The sequence below is a fragment of the Centroberyx gerrardi genome, chromosome 7 (assembly GCF_048128805.1).
Source record: "Centroberyx gerrardi isolate f3 chromosome 7, fCenGer3.hap1.cur.20231027, whole genome shotgun sequence".
Lineage (NCBI taxonomy): Eukaryota > Metazoa > Chordata > Actinopteri > Beryciformes > Berycidae > Centroberyx > Centroberyx gerrardi.
In genome coordinates this window covers 21,901,010-21,916,167 of record NC_136003.1, presented here as the reverse complement: position 1 = coordinate 21,916,167, position 15,158 = coordinate 21,901,010, and the positions used below count along the sequence as shown (strand labels likewise).

At 43.3% G+C, this 15,158-nt stretch overlaps 2 protein-coding genes across 5 annotated transcripts in view; one reads left to right on the top strand and one right to left on the bottom strand.

Moving 5' to 3' along the window:
• Window positions 1–14,583, bottom strand: part of dock6 (dedicator of cytokinesis 6) — a 29,234-nt gene extending 14,651 nt beyond the window's left edge. For all 4 annotated transcript variants that reach the window (XM_078284436.1, XM_078284433.1, XM_078284435.1 and 1 more), the window contains exons 1-20: window positions 14,456–14,583; window positions 12,028–12,115; window positions 10,606–10,784; window positions 10,306–10,374; window positions 10,050–10,176; window positions 9,176–9,388; window positions 8,361–8,446; window positions 8,167–8,233; window positions 7,749–7,898; window positions 7,305–7,385; window positions 6,907–7,063; window positions 6,627–6,757; window positions 6,028–6,121; window positions 5,694–5,856; window positions 2,250–2,367; window positions 1,552–1,622; window positions 1,302–1,440; window positions 1,080–1,181; window positions 853–939; window positions 102–333 (exon numbers count right to left, since the gene is read on the bottom strand). In XM_078284436.1, the coding sequence (XP_078140562.1) occupies window positions 102–333; window positions 853–939; window positions 1,080–1,181; window positions 1,302–1,440; window positions 1,552–1,622; window positions 2,250–2,367; window positions 5,694–5,856; window positions 6,028–6,121; window positions 6,627–6,757; window positions 6,907–7,063; window positions 7,305–7,385; window positions 7,749–7,898; window positions 8,167–8,233; window positions 8,361–8,446; window positions 9,176–9,388; window positions 10,050–10,176; window positions 10,306–10,374; window positions 10,606–10,784; window positions 12,028–12,115; window positions 14,456–14,505 (2,404 nt within the window). In that variant the 5' untranslated portion in view covers window positions 14,506–14,583. The remainder of the gene's footprint in view (window positions 1–101; window positions 334–852; window positions 940–1,079; window positions 1,182–1,301; window positions 1,441–1,551; window positions 1,623–2,249; window positions 2,368–5,693; window positions 5,857–6,027; window positions 6,122–6,626; window positions 6,758–6,906; window positions 7,064–7,304; window positions 7,386–7,748; window positions 7,899–8,166; window positions 8,234–8,360; window positions 8,447–9,175; window positions 9,389–10,049; window positions 10,177–10,305; window positions 10,375–10,605; window positions 10,785–12,027; window positions 12,116–14,455) is intronic.
• angptl8 (angiopoietin like 8) lies at window positions 3,602–5,011 on the top strand. The gene is made up of 4 exons (XM_071920631.1): window positions 3,602–3,907; window positions 4,447–4,596; window positions 4,794–4,904; window positions 4,994–5,011. The coding sequence occupies exons 1-4, from the start codon at window positions 3,602–3,604 to the stop codon at window positions 5,009–5,011; spliced, it is 585 nt and encodes a 194-aa protein (XP_071776732.1).
• Window positions 14,584–15,158: the final 575 nt, after the last annotated feature.

Sequence of the window (15,158 nt, the reverse complement as noted above, 5' to 3'; positions counted from 1 at the left end):
CTCCTAAAATAATCAGAATTAATATTTTAGCCATGTTCACACACGTCAAATCTCCAAAAACAGAGTTGATGTAAAATTGCTGTTCTAAAGAGCCTGCTCACCAATTTGGCCTGCGATGACGGGCGGATAGACAATGAGCAGGATGAGTTTGCTGAGCAGCTGGTGGAGGAACCTGACACAGGTGTCCAGGAGAGCCCCCCTTAACGCGGCCATGCTGGCCTTCAGTTCCCCCTCCATGTTCGCCTCAGTAATGATGACGTCCTTCAGGCGGTAGGGGAAGGAGTACTCCTCCAGGACATACACAAGAGTGAAGAACTTATCCAGGTGGGGGTCCTGGAGGTACAAACATAATGAATATGAAGCCCTACTTGAACTGGATTAATTTTACTGGGAGAGGTCATGTAATGTAATTTTTATACAGCGACCTTTCATAGGGGATTAAGAATCTCTGTGATTTCTCTCAAATTGCTGCTCATAGCCTGGGTGTAAAGTGCCATGATCTACACTTCCGCTTACATGCGCACACTGGTCAAAAATGCCGTCAAAAATGTTATACATTACTACATTATGAAGACGGTAATTCAAGGTGGGTAGTATTATCAGATCGCCTCTGAGTTTACTGAAAAACTGTGTGCAATTTACTCCAGATATTTATTTTCAATTTCCAGACAAAAATTATGGATATCATATACACACTGAATTAAAATTATGGATGCTAATGGTAATAATTCCAATTACAGGACCTTCCCCAATAACACAAAACAAGTTCCAATATGGCTTTTGAAGGTGGGAGAAAAAGACATGAAGAAAAGCAGAAACTTGGGTAGAGAAAGTACGTGCATGTGTCTGTACCTGAGTGTGAACTGAGGAGGCCGCTGTCACCTCCACATTGAACACTCCTTTGTGATTATCCACCCACTTCATGCCTGGGAGCTGAACCTACCACAGAGTGACATCCAGCGCATTTAACACTCCACCACATCAACAAAGAAGTAGCTGATGGCAGGGAATCTGATATTCACACGATCTATCTATTATTCTCTCTTTCTCTCTCTCTCAACACACACATCTATACTCACATCAGGGGTGAGGACGGAGTAGCTAGGTGGAGGCTTTTCCACCGAGACGGGCAAACTGAAGGAACCGGTGCGTAATCGGCCATGCTGCATCAGAGGAATCCACTGCGGGCAAAAACAGACACACGATCTCTAACCAATGGCAAGGCAATAGAAGGAGCTATCAAATGAGTCAGTGTGTGGGTGTAGGTATTAAATCTAGGCCAGCTAAAGTAGTGTACTCACAGTGTAGCCCACGGGCGTCTCCAGGGGAGTGTTCTGCTTGGGCTGGCAGCTGATGTGGTAGAAGGTGAACAGCAGATGGTGGTTGTCTGTCAGATTGGCAGGAATCTTCATCTTCATCTCCTCGTAGAACTCCGGAGACCTTGAGAGCGAGAGATAAACGCAATGTTTAGAGGAAGCGTCCGAAAGGAAAAAAGTTGGACTGGCACAAACGAGAGGGTTACGGATAAGCGTGCAGTTGAGCGAGCCTTACTTGTCGTGGTAGATGACGGGAGTGTACGCCTCTTTCATGAACTCACCACAGCTGGACTTCCCAAAGATGACCTGTCATGATGGCAGACAGTTTAAGTTGGGTTTAGATTTTCCTTGGCCAATAGGAGGCTCTCTTTTGATACCGTATGGCAGTCCTGTCAATCAGAGTAACTAAACCCCAAACCCAAATCTGTGGTGAAACCTGACATCTAATGGTAAAAAGTAGGGTACTGAACTGGCCATCTGCCATTGGCTGGTCTTTGGTGCCAGGTGATGTCACCACCTGTGGTTCTCTATAGAAGGTGGGGTTTGGGTTTGGGGTTTAGTTACTCTTTAATTTAACCCTCAAAAAGTTTTCAAGTCCATGTCAAGTGCATGAGTACCTGTCAGTTCACAAATAAACCGCATTTTCATGCTCTGTCTTACTGCAAATGATGGTTCTGTAGATTTAATTTGCAAAAGCTTTGAAGCCATTTTGGTCAAAACATAATTTTCAAACCTCATGTAACTGGACCTGGGGTTGTCTTTATATGACTCTGTTGCTCATAAAAGGTGCCGCTTTGAGGAAGTTCACTCTTGCGAGAAGCCATCATATTTCACTGCCTCAAGCTGTTCTTTGTGAGAGAGATGCCACTGCTCTGAGAACATTGCAGTCACGGCAATTGAGTATCCTGGCCTATGATTGGTGGAGCCACTCACCGGCATAGCCTGACTGGGATCCTCTCCTGCCATGAACTGAACCTTCACAGCAATGTTCCTCACAGAGCCTTGACGACTGCTGAAGTTCAGACTTTGTGGGTAAACATACAGCAGGTTCCTGAAAAAAAAAACAGGGAAAAATGATGCAAGGCAGAGAGAGAGAGAGAGAGAGAGAGAGAGAGAGAGAAAGAAAGAAAGAGAGAGAGAGAGAGAGAGAGAGCAAAACATTTCAATAACCATGACACAGACGTGAAGCAGGAAGCTAACTTGTTTTGATCCACAGGCCAGGTGACCTGTGGACTCCAGAACTTACAGGGCAACATTTTCTATTTTAGCAACCAAATGTTTTTTTTTTTTTATAATAGAAAGGAACCTTCAAATGCGGATTGGTTGGTTGTGGCTGGTAGAGGTAGAGGTGCAGAGGTGGAGAAACAGATCAAATGACCAGCCAAATTTAGTCAAAGTTTTCACCAAAGTTGGTTGGAAATTTTTAGCCAAAGTTGGTTGGAAATTTGCCACCCTGGTTTCAGCCTGTTTGATTGTCAATACCTTTCATCTGTATTGTCATCTAACAATATACCACAATATACAAAACTCTTATAATCAGTGAAGAAACGTTACATTGAGTTTTGTGTGTGTGTGTGTGTGTGTGTGTGTATTTGTGCATGAGGGAGAGTTTGACCTAGCATTGAAAATGTGCATGGTGAGTGACCTTAACTCCTATCCAACTCAAACATGGGCGGTTACTGTGGCTCATATTTTAAAACAGCTGATTTTATCCAGTTATCAAGAGGCAACTAGTCACCACACAATCACATATGCTCGTCATCACATTACACATTACAATGCTTAAAAAGGAGATTATGGTACCGGTCAATAAAAAAACATATATTTACTACGGGAAACACAAGAGAGACTGCCAGATTGTTATGTAGGTCTTGTGTGTTTGTGACCTAAAAGGCAAAATTAGTATCTCAGGGGTTGAACTTCATGGCAAGGTCACTGAGACTAAGGCCACGGACAAGACCTCCGATCGAACCACAGCTGAGCTAATGTTTTACTATGGTGTTGCACACACGCTCGTACATCCAATATAAAAGCACACAAAACCATCATCTAGACATACACACGGGGTACTCTCATGATGATCTTCTGCGCAATTGTGCTAAACAGATATGTAAGAATCATTTGATAGCCTTCCTTCCTTGCTACCAAGAAGCAACAGCCTTGAATTTACAGCAGACAAACTTTCTCCTGAGTTGGCTGAATTGCCAGATAAGAAATCCTTTGAACTACTGCGTCAAACAGAAGACTAGACAGCAGTAAGTCTGTGAGCGGCTGGTGCCATCAAGATGAGGTGGGCCCTGTGCCTGCTTTGTGTGGCTGTGGGATTGAGGGGAGTCGATGCAGGCCCATTCTGGAAGCCCGGCAAGACGGCGGACAAGGAAGCTCCACAGGAAGAAGTGAACGTGTTGATGTTTGGCGTGATACAGCTCAGCGAATCTCTCAACTATGTTTACGAAACCACTGAGGCAAAGATGGCTCGAATCAGCCAGTCGATACAGAGCCTTGAAGGGACCCTCCAGCAGCTGGGGAAAGAGACTGAGCAGGCTGCAGAGGTGGAGAAACAGATCAAAGAGGTGCTGGGGTTGCTACAGGTGAGAAAACACCAAAACACAGACACCAGCTCTTTCCCGTGTGCACTGTCTGGTTATCAGTCTCGTCAAATGGTCTAGTTATTTCGAGAGAGATAACCATGAATTACAATCAAACTGCAGATCTGAAAGCACAACATGCAGGATGAGAAAGATAGAGGCAGTATGCCAAGTATCTGAAATCCCTGTCAGATAAGCCTCTGTGTCTCTGGGCTCTTCGGGAGGGAGACGGAGCAGCTGAACAGACACAATAAAGCAGCCAATTGCTGGTTTGCCAAGACATCAAACAAAACAACAATGCCTGTGCTATGTCTATACATTAATGACTTTGCAACTACATTGTGCTAGGGCACATCACTCTTCTTCCCTTTTCCAATCGAATAGATTCATATTTATCAGATGTATCTAATTCATTTATCAAGGAAAAGAGTGTCAGAATGACATTAGAAAGCTGCATGTTACACTGTGGGTCAGGCAGCTGCCAGCTGCACTGATCAGTGGGAGGGGGAAGAGGATAAAGTGGGCAGATGCTCTTTTGACAGGTCCAGATGGCCAAGCTACAGGCTCAGACCAAGATGACTAAGGACAGGCTGGTCGGCATGGAACAGGAAGAGGCGGAGCTGAAGACAAAAGTGAAGAACTTGGAGACATACCTCAACAACTCCTTCCCCAACAGCATCAAAGAGCTACAGGTAAAAGAGAGCTGAGAACTTTTCTATAGTTACAGATATAGGGAACAGAAGACCACCCTGACTTCAAGGTCTATCATCCCACTGTCAAACCAGCCAACCTGACTGATACTGATAATTTATATACTGTATGTAAATATGCAGCATTGATTTATCATCATACAGTAAATGGGTGCTCTTTTACATTATTGTTTTTTTAGGAGAGAGCAGAGGAGCACTCAAACATCTTGAAAAGTTTACAGTATTTCATCCAGTACCAGAAACAGAACCTTGAGACTCACAACCTGCAGCTTTCCAAACTACACAAGATGGTAAGCCACTGTTTCGAAACATGTGGAAGGCCTAATGGCTAAAGCGATGCTTTTTGTTTCATTAAATTGATCACATTCTCTTGTTACAGAGTGAAGCTATGCCATAGCCGTTACAAAGGTACTGAGGTCTCCCAGGTCTACAGAGCTCTTCGTGAATGTGATGACTCCATCTAGATCTGAACCTCATTACTTAATTGCACTCCCTGCCTCCCCCCTGGTACGCTACATATCTACTACTATATCTAATCTACACTTACAGCTGCAACAAAAAATCCCCCCCCCATACCCTAACCAGGGTCCATGTTCCTTTTGTCTCTGTTGTTGCCGCTCTCCTCTGCTTTTCTTATATAACCTTTTTTCCCCCGCCTTTTGTTTGTCTTGTGTGAAACACATTGTAAACTTTGTTTTAGAAGTGCTATACAGATAAAGTTATTAAATTATTAAAGATTGTATTTCATATTCTATATCATCATTTATTTAATTTCATTCCAGAATATCTTGTTGAATTCTTGAATGGCAATAGCTTGTTCTTGTATTTATATATTTTACATTCTGATGATAAATAAAGAAATCTGTTTCAACTTTAAATCAAGAGAATTAACCTGTTGTCCTCTTTGCTTAAAACTACAGTCTCAGAGCAGAGAAATATGAGTCATGGGTGGAACAAAAATCAAAGATCAAAAATAACCAAACAAGCACAGTGAGCCTTTCATGCAATAAGTGGGTGAATGTATGTATGGTATGTAGGTCAACTTACAGTATGTGCGTGTGTGATATGTGAATGCTCACCTGTAGGTGGTGTGGGGTGTGTATACGTAGCGAGCAGGGAACTCCAGCACCTCTTTGGTTGGCCGCACACGCAGGTCCGGGTAGGGCTTCACATGAAGCAGCTCCGGAGACAGACAATAATGAGGGGAGTCCGGGGCTGGAGAGATGTCAATCTTCAACTGGGCTGAGGGACGCAGAAAATCATATGCACACACCGACGGAACAAAGACAAGAAATCATAAATCATTCATAAACCTTAATGTGTAGATGATTTCTTTGGTGTATAAATCTAAAAAACATACTGAGAATGTGTATCTTCACTATGTGTTTGTGTGTGTGTGTGTGTCATCCTTACCTGTGACTGGCCTCAGTCTCCGCAGAACAGAGGACGGTCTGCGCATATCTGCCAGAAATTTGTAGAGGTCCTCGTCACTCAGTCTGTCCCCCTCCTTCATATACACAGACACAAACAGCAGGGTTTGTAGCAATAGATCGCACGTAATGGGATTACAAAGATCTGATTACAAAATATTGATAACTGTGATTATGCAGTGTATGTGACTACAATGTAGACTACTAAGAAAAATATTTGTGGCTGACGCATTTGTGCACATTTGTTTGTTTAATGTGGTAATATAGTCGTCAAGACCATTGGGAAAATAATAATGATTGTAGATGATGATAATAATGCTATTCAAACTAATAAATAAATTGAAACAGATTGGCAGTGGTGTTTTATGAAGCAGGTAATCAGCAGTGTGTAATGCTTATATTTTGCCAATAACTTGCACAACCTGCAGAGAAGTATAATCAAACACAAACACAGGTCCCCTAAATATTCATGAACAAGAGCCAAACACAAACAATGGCGACATAATATGGGCAAAGTCAGGATGATTTCAACAGTATGAACTACCAACCGGCGATAAGCAAAACCACTGGACAGAGTCGGACCTGTTTGAAGAAGTTGGTGACCGTCAGTGTGGCTGGACGGAAAGTGGCAAAGTTACACATGTCTTCCCCCACACTCATCCGCTCAAACCCTTTCTTCTTCCTCTCATTCCACGTTCCGTGGCCTTTTCGCTCTGCAGGGAGATACACTCGGTAATATCAGAGAGGCATGTGTGTCGGGTACAGGAGACTTTTGTTCACGTAAGCAGTTGGATGCAGTGTTGTGTGTGTGTATGTGTGTGTGAATGTGTAAAACTGGGGAGCCAGCTGGAGCCAGCAGTACCAGAGTCAGAGTCAGGATCCGAGCGATCCAGACCTCCCACACTGCTGACAATGTTGAGAAGGTGAATGGCCGTCCAGGCAAAAGGCATGCGGAAACGGCCGAGACGACTGCATGACTGCTCTGCCTGCACACGCAGCTTCTCCAGCTTCTCCTTGTGCTGCGCAGGGAAAAGAAAGAGCAGACAGTATTTGATAAAAGAAATTCATCCTCAGGGCATTTTACTGATACCAACAGTTATAAAAATCTGCGAAAGCAAATACAATGGCCCTGCCAAAAAGAGAAGAGCAAATATTGCGGCTATCCAGGCAGAATTGAGTAATGCGTATGATCAGACAGTAACAGAGTGCCACGTGCCTGTCTGCTGCCTGAGCATTGCAACAGTTTATTGGCTAAACTACCTTCGAGGAATCTGATTCCTTCATGATCATGTAGGGTTCACAGCATTCCCCGATGTCTCCTTGTTGAAGGACTTTCTCAAGCTGGAACACACAAAAAACATCATATCACATTGTACTCAAATTATTTTAAGTATGGCAAATAGTGACAAGTTAAAGCACATATTTCTTACCTCATATTGTTAAACAGATAACAATTTTTGAACTGGATCTTTATATGATGTATTGAAATTAAAGATAGGTAGTAGTAATTAAGTAGGATTAAGGTTGGATAGAAGGTTGGATTAATTTTAAGGGCACACAATGGAAAAATGTTGAATAAAAAGGCCAGTTCGCTTCTGTATGAACCAAGTTGAGGAAAAAATGAAAATAAAAAACCTTGTCTAATGCCACCAACATTGAGTCAGACTGTTCTATGTTATAGAGCGGTCTGTCTGTAAGCCATACCTTGATGACCAAGAAGATATCGGCAGAAGGGTATGTGATGGAAAAAATGGCAGAGCGAGCCAGGGTGGAAATGGCTGTGTGCGGCGTGTGGGGTTTTAGCAGCCCCTTCATCTGATCCGAGTTCAGGTCAAAGTAGAAATTCTCTGAGATCTGTGGGAGGGAGGATCGAGATGAGCAGGGAAGAGGGAGGGAGGAAAGATGAGAGTGGAAATGCACGTCAGGGGATTTTAATTCGGTTTTGACTGTGATTTAAACCACAAGACCACTTAGACCTTCTGAGATGGGGGGAATTCAATTAGTCAAGCATGAGCTCAGCATTACTTAAGTGGTTTGGCAGAAGGAAAACTCACTGGAGGAATAGTCACCTTATCAAATTAAAAAATGATGTATTGTTAAAAAAAAAAAAAAAAAAAAGTACCTTTTTCTTTTCCTTGACATCATACAGAGCAAGTGTTCCAAATATTGGCTCAATTTCTATTTCAAACCTGAAAAACATACAAAATAGTTTTCAGTCAGATGAGGAAAGCACATTTACAAGTGGGGGTCTTAATGAGCGAGAATATATGAACGAGTCACTGAATGAATACATGAATGTTGCATGTTGTTACTCACTTGAGAGACAGACACTTGACCATGATCCTCTGGCCACAGTGTTCCTTGGGCACTTCAGGGACAGAGCATCTCTCTACTGCTTCATCCTGTCACACAGTAAAACAAAGCCATGTGAAACACACACATGCGCACACACCACTACCGTAACATTTACAGAGATGTCATAGCAACAGACACGCTGATAGTGTTTAAACAGACATAAAGAAAGAGGGAGAGAGAGCGAGAGCGAGAGAGAAAGAGGCAATGAGAACTATCTAGTGAAGTCGAAGATAGAGGAAAGAAAAGCAAACAGTTCCCTGGCAGTGGATGGGTTTCCAAACATTATGGACATTCACTTTATGGGAACATTCAATAACGCTACTCTGATCTGAACAAATGGCAACTTCATATACCAACATTTCCAACACAGTCTTCTGGTGGTATCAGTTTAAAGTTGTAATCCTTGAGATCATGTTGCAATCAAACAGTGTGGCCAGTCTGTTTCCTTGAATATTCTGCTGATGAAGTTTGAGTTTCTGTAAGTACCACTCTATTCTTTGACTGTTCAGCCATGGTGAATAGAATAGTAGAGAATAGAACCCTACCTACCTAGTTCTTATTCTATTATTCTAAACAAATCACTGTTGCAGCTGCAAATCGCTTCCTGTGTGCCAGAGGATGTAAAAGCTTTCATGAACTGGGTAAAGGCTGAATCACTATTGTGTTTTATCAATCGGCAATCGAGAGTCGCAAACCAGACTTTTATTTATATGAAAATGTCCCGGATTACTATTTTGACAGAGGCAGATACAGGCTGGCCTCTTGCAGATACAAACCTCATCGGGGGGAGGGTAGAGGCCCAGCAGGTCGGGATGGCGCCCCTGCAGGCGGGCCTCGGTGTTGCGGTGGTCCATGTCCTCTGCAGCTGTGCGCTCCAACACAGACGGCAGGAGAGCGTCTGGGGAGGAGTTCTTCAAATCAAAGATACTGGAGGCCCAGCTCCCCCGCGGCGTGTCATCGAGGGAGACCGACCGCCGCTTTGCATCATCCTGAAACACGCAAGCCAAGGGTGAGGCAGGGAGGTGAGATCATAGGTTTTTCTTCCAGGCAGTGCTGTAACCTTTAAGTGCAACGGTGACTCACTGTAGGGGGGGGGGGGGGGGGTATAGATGTTTCCAAACATAATGGGGAAGAGATGCTGCAGATCCCATTATCTGCACTCACAAATGGAGCTGAGTGAGAGAGCTGAGTGCCTTGTCTGCGATCCATTGCAAATTCCCTATATAATCAGCTCAGCAACCAGAAAGCATTCCACCCATAATGCCTTCCCCATGCTGTTCAAAATGAGAGCTATACTCTTTGTCTGTTGGCTCTCTATCTCTGTGTCCAGCAAGTAAAGGATGGGAATTTCAACTAATTTCAATTACTAAATGACTAGTCTAAAAATACATAAACACTCAAATGGACATTAATGACAGCCATTTCTCAGATGGATGATTTTTCCCCCTTGAGCTTGATAGGTTAAGTACATGGGAACTGGAATTTATTATTTATACTGATGTGCCATGGAATTAAGCATGTTATTCTTGGCAACGCTGTATGTAGAATAAATTTAGTTTAATGAACCAAAAAGGATTCTGTTGATGACTGGATGGTCGCTCAGTGTTTAAAATAACAAGTCGTTTGAACATTCCCCTCCCCAGCAGCTACCTGATCGTCCTGGCGCTCGGCAGCGGCGGCCTCGTCCAGTTCAAAGGTCTGTTTGACCAGGCCCCGCTGCCTCTCCCGCTGACGCTCAGAGTTGTGAGGGGTGTACGTGGTGCTGTAGCGCTGACACCTACAGAAAAACAATGTCTTAAGTCATGGGAATAATCTAACTGTCAATCATGTCACAGTGAACAGGGCGGAGTGGTGTACATTATTAAACAGATAAAACATGTGGGTTATTGCAACTGACGTCACTTACTTTCTTTGAATGATGAGCCACTCATCTGTGTAGACTGCCAAGGCATCTCTCACTCTGGGATCTAGTGTGCTACATAGAAAAACACATTAATAATTGAGCAAAGCAAGCTTTTAATATTTATGTCTATTCAGTGTTACAGCCATGAAGAAAGGCTTTATTCTTATCTGATGTGATGTTCGTCCTCCTTTACAGCAATACTAATTCTCTGCGTGTGTGGTAGTGTTACGGGTGTTCTGGGATGTGTTGGAGAGCGTGTTTTACAGTACGAGGCTTGTGTTGGTCATTATCAGTGAGACTTACTCCTCCTCCTCAGGCAGCGGGGGCTCCAGTGTAGTGCACTCTTTCTCCAGCTGGAGGAGCTCCAGGTCGTCCTGGGGGAACTCCATCAGCTGCCTGAGGGGGCCAGGCTCCGCCCCGGGAGCGTGACTGCTCACATACTCCTCAAAGTCCACCGGCTCAACCACCTCCGTCAGGGGTACCTGCCAATCAACATAAGACTATTATGTACCAATAACAATACATGTCGTGCGCACAGCCCCTCATCTGATCAACAGGATCAGCAGGACTTATCAGTGCAGCAGAGAGAGGTGATAGGATGCCAAGGAAAGATTATGTTTGTTACCTCTCCACCAATTCAATTCGAGGCACAATGTTATTAACACCTTGCCTCCTTACCCAGACCAGCTTTGCTTGTCTGCCCTGCCTCTTTCAGCAATATCTTTTTCTCACTCAGACTCAGAAAGAGATGATGCTGTGCCTCCCATTTAGCTTAGCCATGTTGAACAATGAATAAATCTACAGATCTGTCCAGACTATGCAGTGTAGTTTATTCCATAGTTCATGCAATGTTCAATAGCTTATTACTAAAAACATTATATAATATTGAGCTAAAACCCATTTTAGCTTGTCTCTTTTGCCCAAATGGAGCACATCTAGGCTGCCGTAAATCACTGGTCTGTATTGTGCAGCCTACCTATGGTTATCTGGGGATTGCACTGGAATCCATACAGTAATCTTAACCTTAAAACACAGTTGGACTGATTCCAAATTCCACCCTCATCCTTGCAATATGATGTGAAACCACTCAGACAACTTGGACATATTTACCAAAACACAGGACATGATGTAACTATCCCTTGTGCTACTTTGGGGGAGCAACTATGTAGAAACCTGGCCTGGATTTCAAAGGACAAAGCTAGGTGAGAGTGAGTATATCATGTTCCAAAACCACTTCCCTCCACATGCCATGTCAACTCTAATCAGAACTAGAATCATACACAGGACCTTGTATACTTATACCTAGTTCACAACATAACAACCATCAATTTCTGACCTAGCTATCGGTCTCAACAAATAATATGCTAATGAGACGGCTGACCCTGCTTGCTTTTTTTCCTAATAAGGTTTTCTTGGGAGTTTTTGCTTGACTTCACTGAGGGTCTAAGGTTGGTGGTGCTGGGTAGGCTAGGCTAGATAGGTAGGTTAGGTAGGCCTGTTATTTCTTTCAATATGCTGTATTGTGCTTTGTTCTGTTCCCTTGTGTTTTATTTTGTTTGTACATTGTATTCCATCATTTTGTGTTATGACTGATTGTTGGTTAGTTAGATCTAGGTAGGCTCGTCTTTGTAAAGTCCTTTGAGACTTGCTTTTGTGATGAAGGGCTATATAAATAAACCTGACTTGACTTGAAACTCCAGCAGGGTTAAACACATGGTGACTCACAGGCTGTTGCGCTCCTCCTCGTTTCTTAGACAGTTGAGGAGAGCCATACTCTCTGGACACTTGTTTTCTGACCTCTGCAGCCACCGTCCTAAGCAACAGGGAGATGAGAAAGATTTGTCAGACAGCCAAACAGAGAACAAAGGCACTTGTATTTCTAGACATGACAGTTAAATGAAAAAGCAACAATCATCTGGTGATGGTCGAGTAAAATATAGATTATTTGATTGTGTGTGTGTGTGCATACATCTGGTGTTATCATGGCAATGAATGCTCCCCTAAAATCTGGATCGCATATCTAAAATCACTGCCAAAAATCTAGGCTGAATTGCATTACCATTATGATGCACACGCAATTTGCATGAATCCTTTCCAGTACATCATCCGCAGTGAAGCTCATTTAAATTTTCCAAATTCTGCTTCTAAAACTCTATTGTGGGAGTGCCAAGTACATCTGTATCTGTATGGCTCAACTTCCAACATGCCCTATAAGATCTGAGAAGCCTTGTACTGCAGCCCCTCTACCTATTACCCAGTCTTCAGAAGCTGGTACCAGTAGCGGTGCTGAGGGCCAGCAGCTGTTGTGAATGGGAGTCAAGCGGATCTGTCAGAGAGGTGGCGAGCCGGCTCCAGGGAGCAGGCACACAGCCAGAATTCTATCCCTGGCCTTTATGGACTAACGGCAAATGGGAGGCTTAGAGAGGGACAAAGCAAAAAAAAAAATCCCCCAATCCTCTCACAGAGACAGCAAGCAGCTGCTCCTCTACAAACTCAAAATGGCTGTTTCTCACACACACAGCTGCAAAGGCTTCAACCTTTCCCAAGTCATGATCACATAGCATGTCTTCATTCCATATATACACAAATACCAGGGTTGTAGGGCCAAGAGAGGAAGAGGCACCCAAATGTAGCCTAGCTCACTGCTTTATGTAACCCCTATCTCTAAGAAACAGCTAGGCTCTTTAACATCCTGGCGATGAAATAAAGCCAATTTAGCGGTTGCCTCACTTGCATGTTTAAACTTTATGGGCTGACACTATACTCACACATATCCTCAAAAGATGTGGAAACAATTTCTGCAGCTCTATACACCTCCCTTTAAAACAGGAAATAGGAAAGCTCTTGAATTCAAGGGTAATAGCCGGAACACCCCAACCCACCCTTTCCTGTATCCGGGACTGAACAATGGTCTGGGTCCCACTAAGGACAGGACAGACACTACGGGAATGCAGTAGGAGGCCGATCAATGAAACCAATATCACTCTAGGATCTAGGAACAGCAGTGACAAGCTGCAGGCAGATAAAGTCACTCACAGGACACCTTGTTGCCTTGAATTAAAGCAGGTAGGTAGAGCATACCATACCATGCTCTATGAAAACTAAAGTGAGCCCACAGCATGATGCAGCCTGGTCCAATGTTTACATATCTACAGTTCTTGCTCTACTTCAGTAAGTTTGTCGCTGGGGTAAGAACATGCTCACTTGCAGGACCGTGACAAGAATATGTTAACCTGTTTGTTTTCTCACAGGCTTCTGGAGGGGCGATCTTGGTCAAAAGGCTGATTCTTGACGAGAAAGACTACTTATGAAATGAAGATGATGAAGGGTCAGTGGAGTGGTGATAGGTAAATCATGGCCTAACAAAACAGTTGTTTTGAAGAGCTCCATTATCACAGCAAACAGGGACTCACTTGGCTGAAACTATCACAGTTTATTCCGTATGACAGCTTGTTCCTCAAGCATAAGTGTTGTTAAAGCATGCTTTCAAATAGTCAGTTCACAGACATGATATGCATCAGTGATGCCTGCTGGAATCTGATCAGTAGTTCCTGTTTTCTTTAATATGGGCGACAAGATTGCTTGTTCCATGCAGTGCCATAACTTTTATTATGGGAGCAGAACCAGTTTGGAATATAGGCCAGTTTTAGGACGAGTGGAAACAGGTTCAATAAGAGAGCCAGGAGCATAAGGACGTTTCTTATTGTCAGTTTGATCCAATTTGATTGGTGTAAAGCATGTTGCTAGATATTACCATTATTACCATGGTTCAATAATCCCATCTCCGCAATGAGATTTTTCTTTAGTACATTAGAGTAGCCATTAGCTTCACAGACTAGCACTCACTGGCGAGTAGTCAAATCATTGTTGATAATCATGCGTTCACACACTCCGATACCGCGATTTATCATACAAAATAGGCTGATAATGAAACTCTTGGCAGTGTGAATGATCATTCTCGTAAACATAGACTAAACTGCTTTGATTTACCTCAGTTTTAGCCTAGAACCATGTTTATCATAAACGGTTTATGATCAATACCCAACAAATCCTAGCATACTGGCTACCTTCCGTCTGTCCAGCAGGTCACTATCGCACATAGCAACCGGCACTACACCATAAAATAAGTTCTGTAAACAACCGCGAGTCTCACCGGTTGATTTTATGAGCAAACGCCCTCCTTTCGCTCGCTGTAGATGTCATTTCGTGTCCCCATGTAGAGAAACTCTTCGAAGTCAAATTGAAAGTATTCTCCCTCCTCCTGTGTGTTGGCTCTGTCCCGTCCTGTGTGGGGCTGAGGAGTCAGACCGCTTCCTTCTCCACGCTGGGATCCCTTGTTCCTCCTAGCGGCTGGGAGCTGAACCGCGGAGGTTGTCCGTTAAGCTAGCGTCAAGACAGCCGCAATACAAATATAACTTCCGGCAGTAACTTTCAAAATAAAAGCCCAGTACATCGTTTTAATTCTTTTTCATATTCAAGAATATTCAAGTAATCAAATATTAACTTCCATAGCCTTAAATTTACGCAGCCATAAGACAGAGTCATTATGATAAATATGCGCAATGATATAATATTATCTATATAGCGTTTTACATCCACAGTTTCACAGCATGAAATAATTCCAACTGGGTATTTTGATACAATTCAATCTTGTAACTCCATACACCCCACTACATTATTATTCTTTTTCATTTAAAAAAGGGACCAAGTGCACGCTTATATTTTGAAGACAGATCGCATTACTTCCGGTCTTATTCTAGTACTTTCCTCGCTGGCTTGACTCAGCTGTCCGTTACTGTCTACCATCTGTTCATGCAGAAATCTCACCTGACCGGTTTGAAGTGACTTGACACAAC

Coding starts and splice junctions, on each gene's coding strand:
- angptl8 (XM_071920631.1), top strand. CDS start 3,602: ATGAGGTGGGCCCTGTGCCTGCTTTGTGTGGCTGTGGGATTGAGGGGA. Junction 3,908..4,446: donor AGGTGCTGGGGTTGCTACAG/GTGAGAAAACAC, acceptor CTCTTTTGACAG/GTCCAGATGGCCAAGCTACA. Junction 4,597..4,793: donor ACAGCATCAAAGAGCTACAG/GTAAAAGAGAGC, acceptor TTGTTTTTTTAG/GAGAGAGCAGAGGAGCACTC.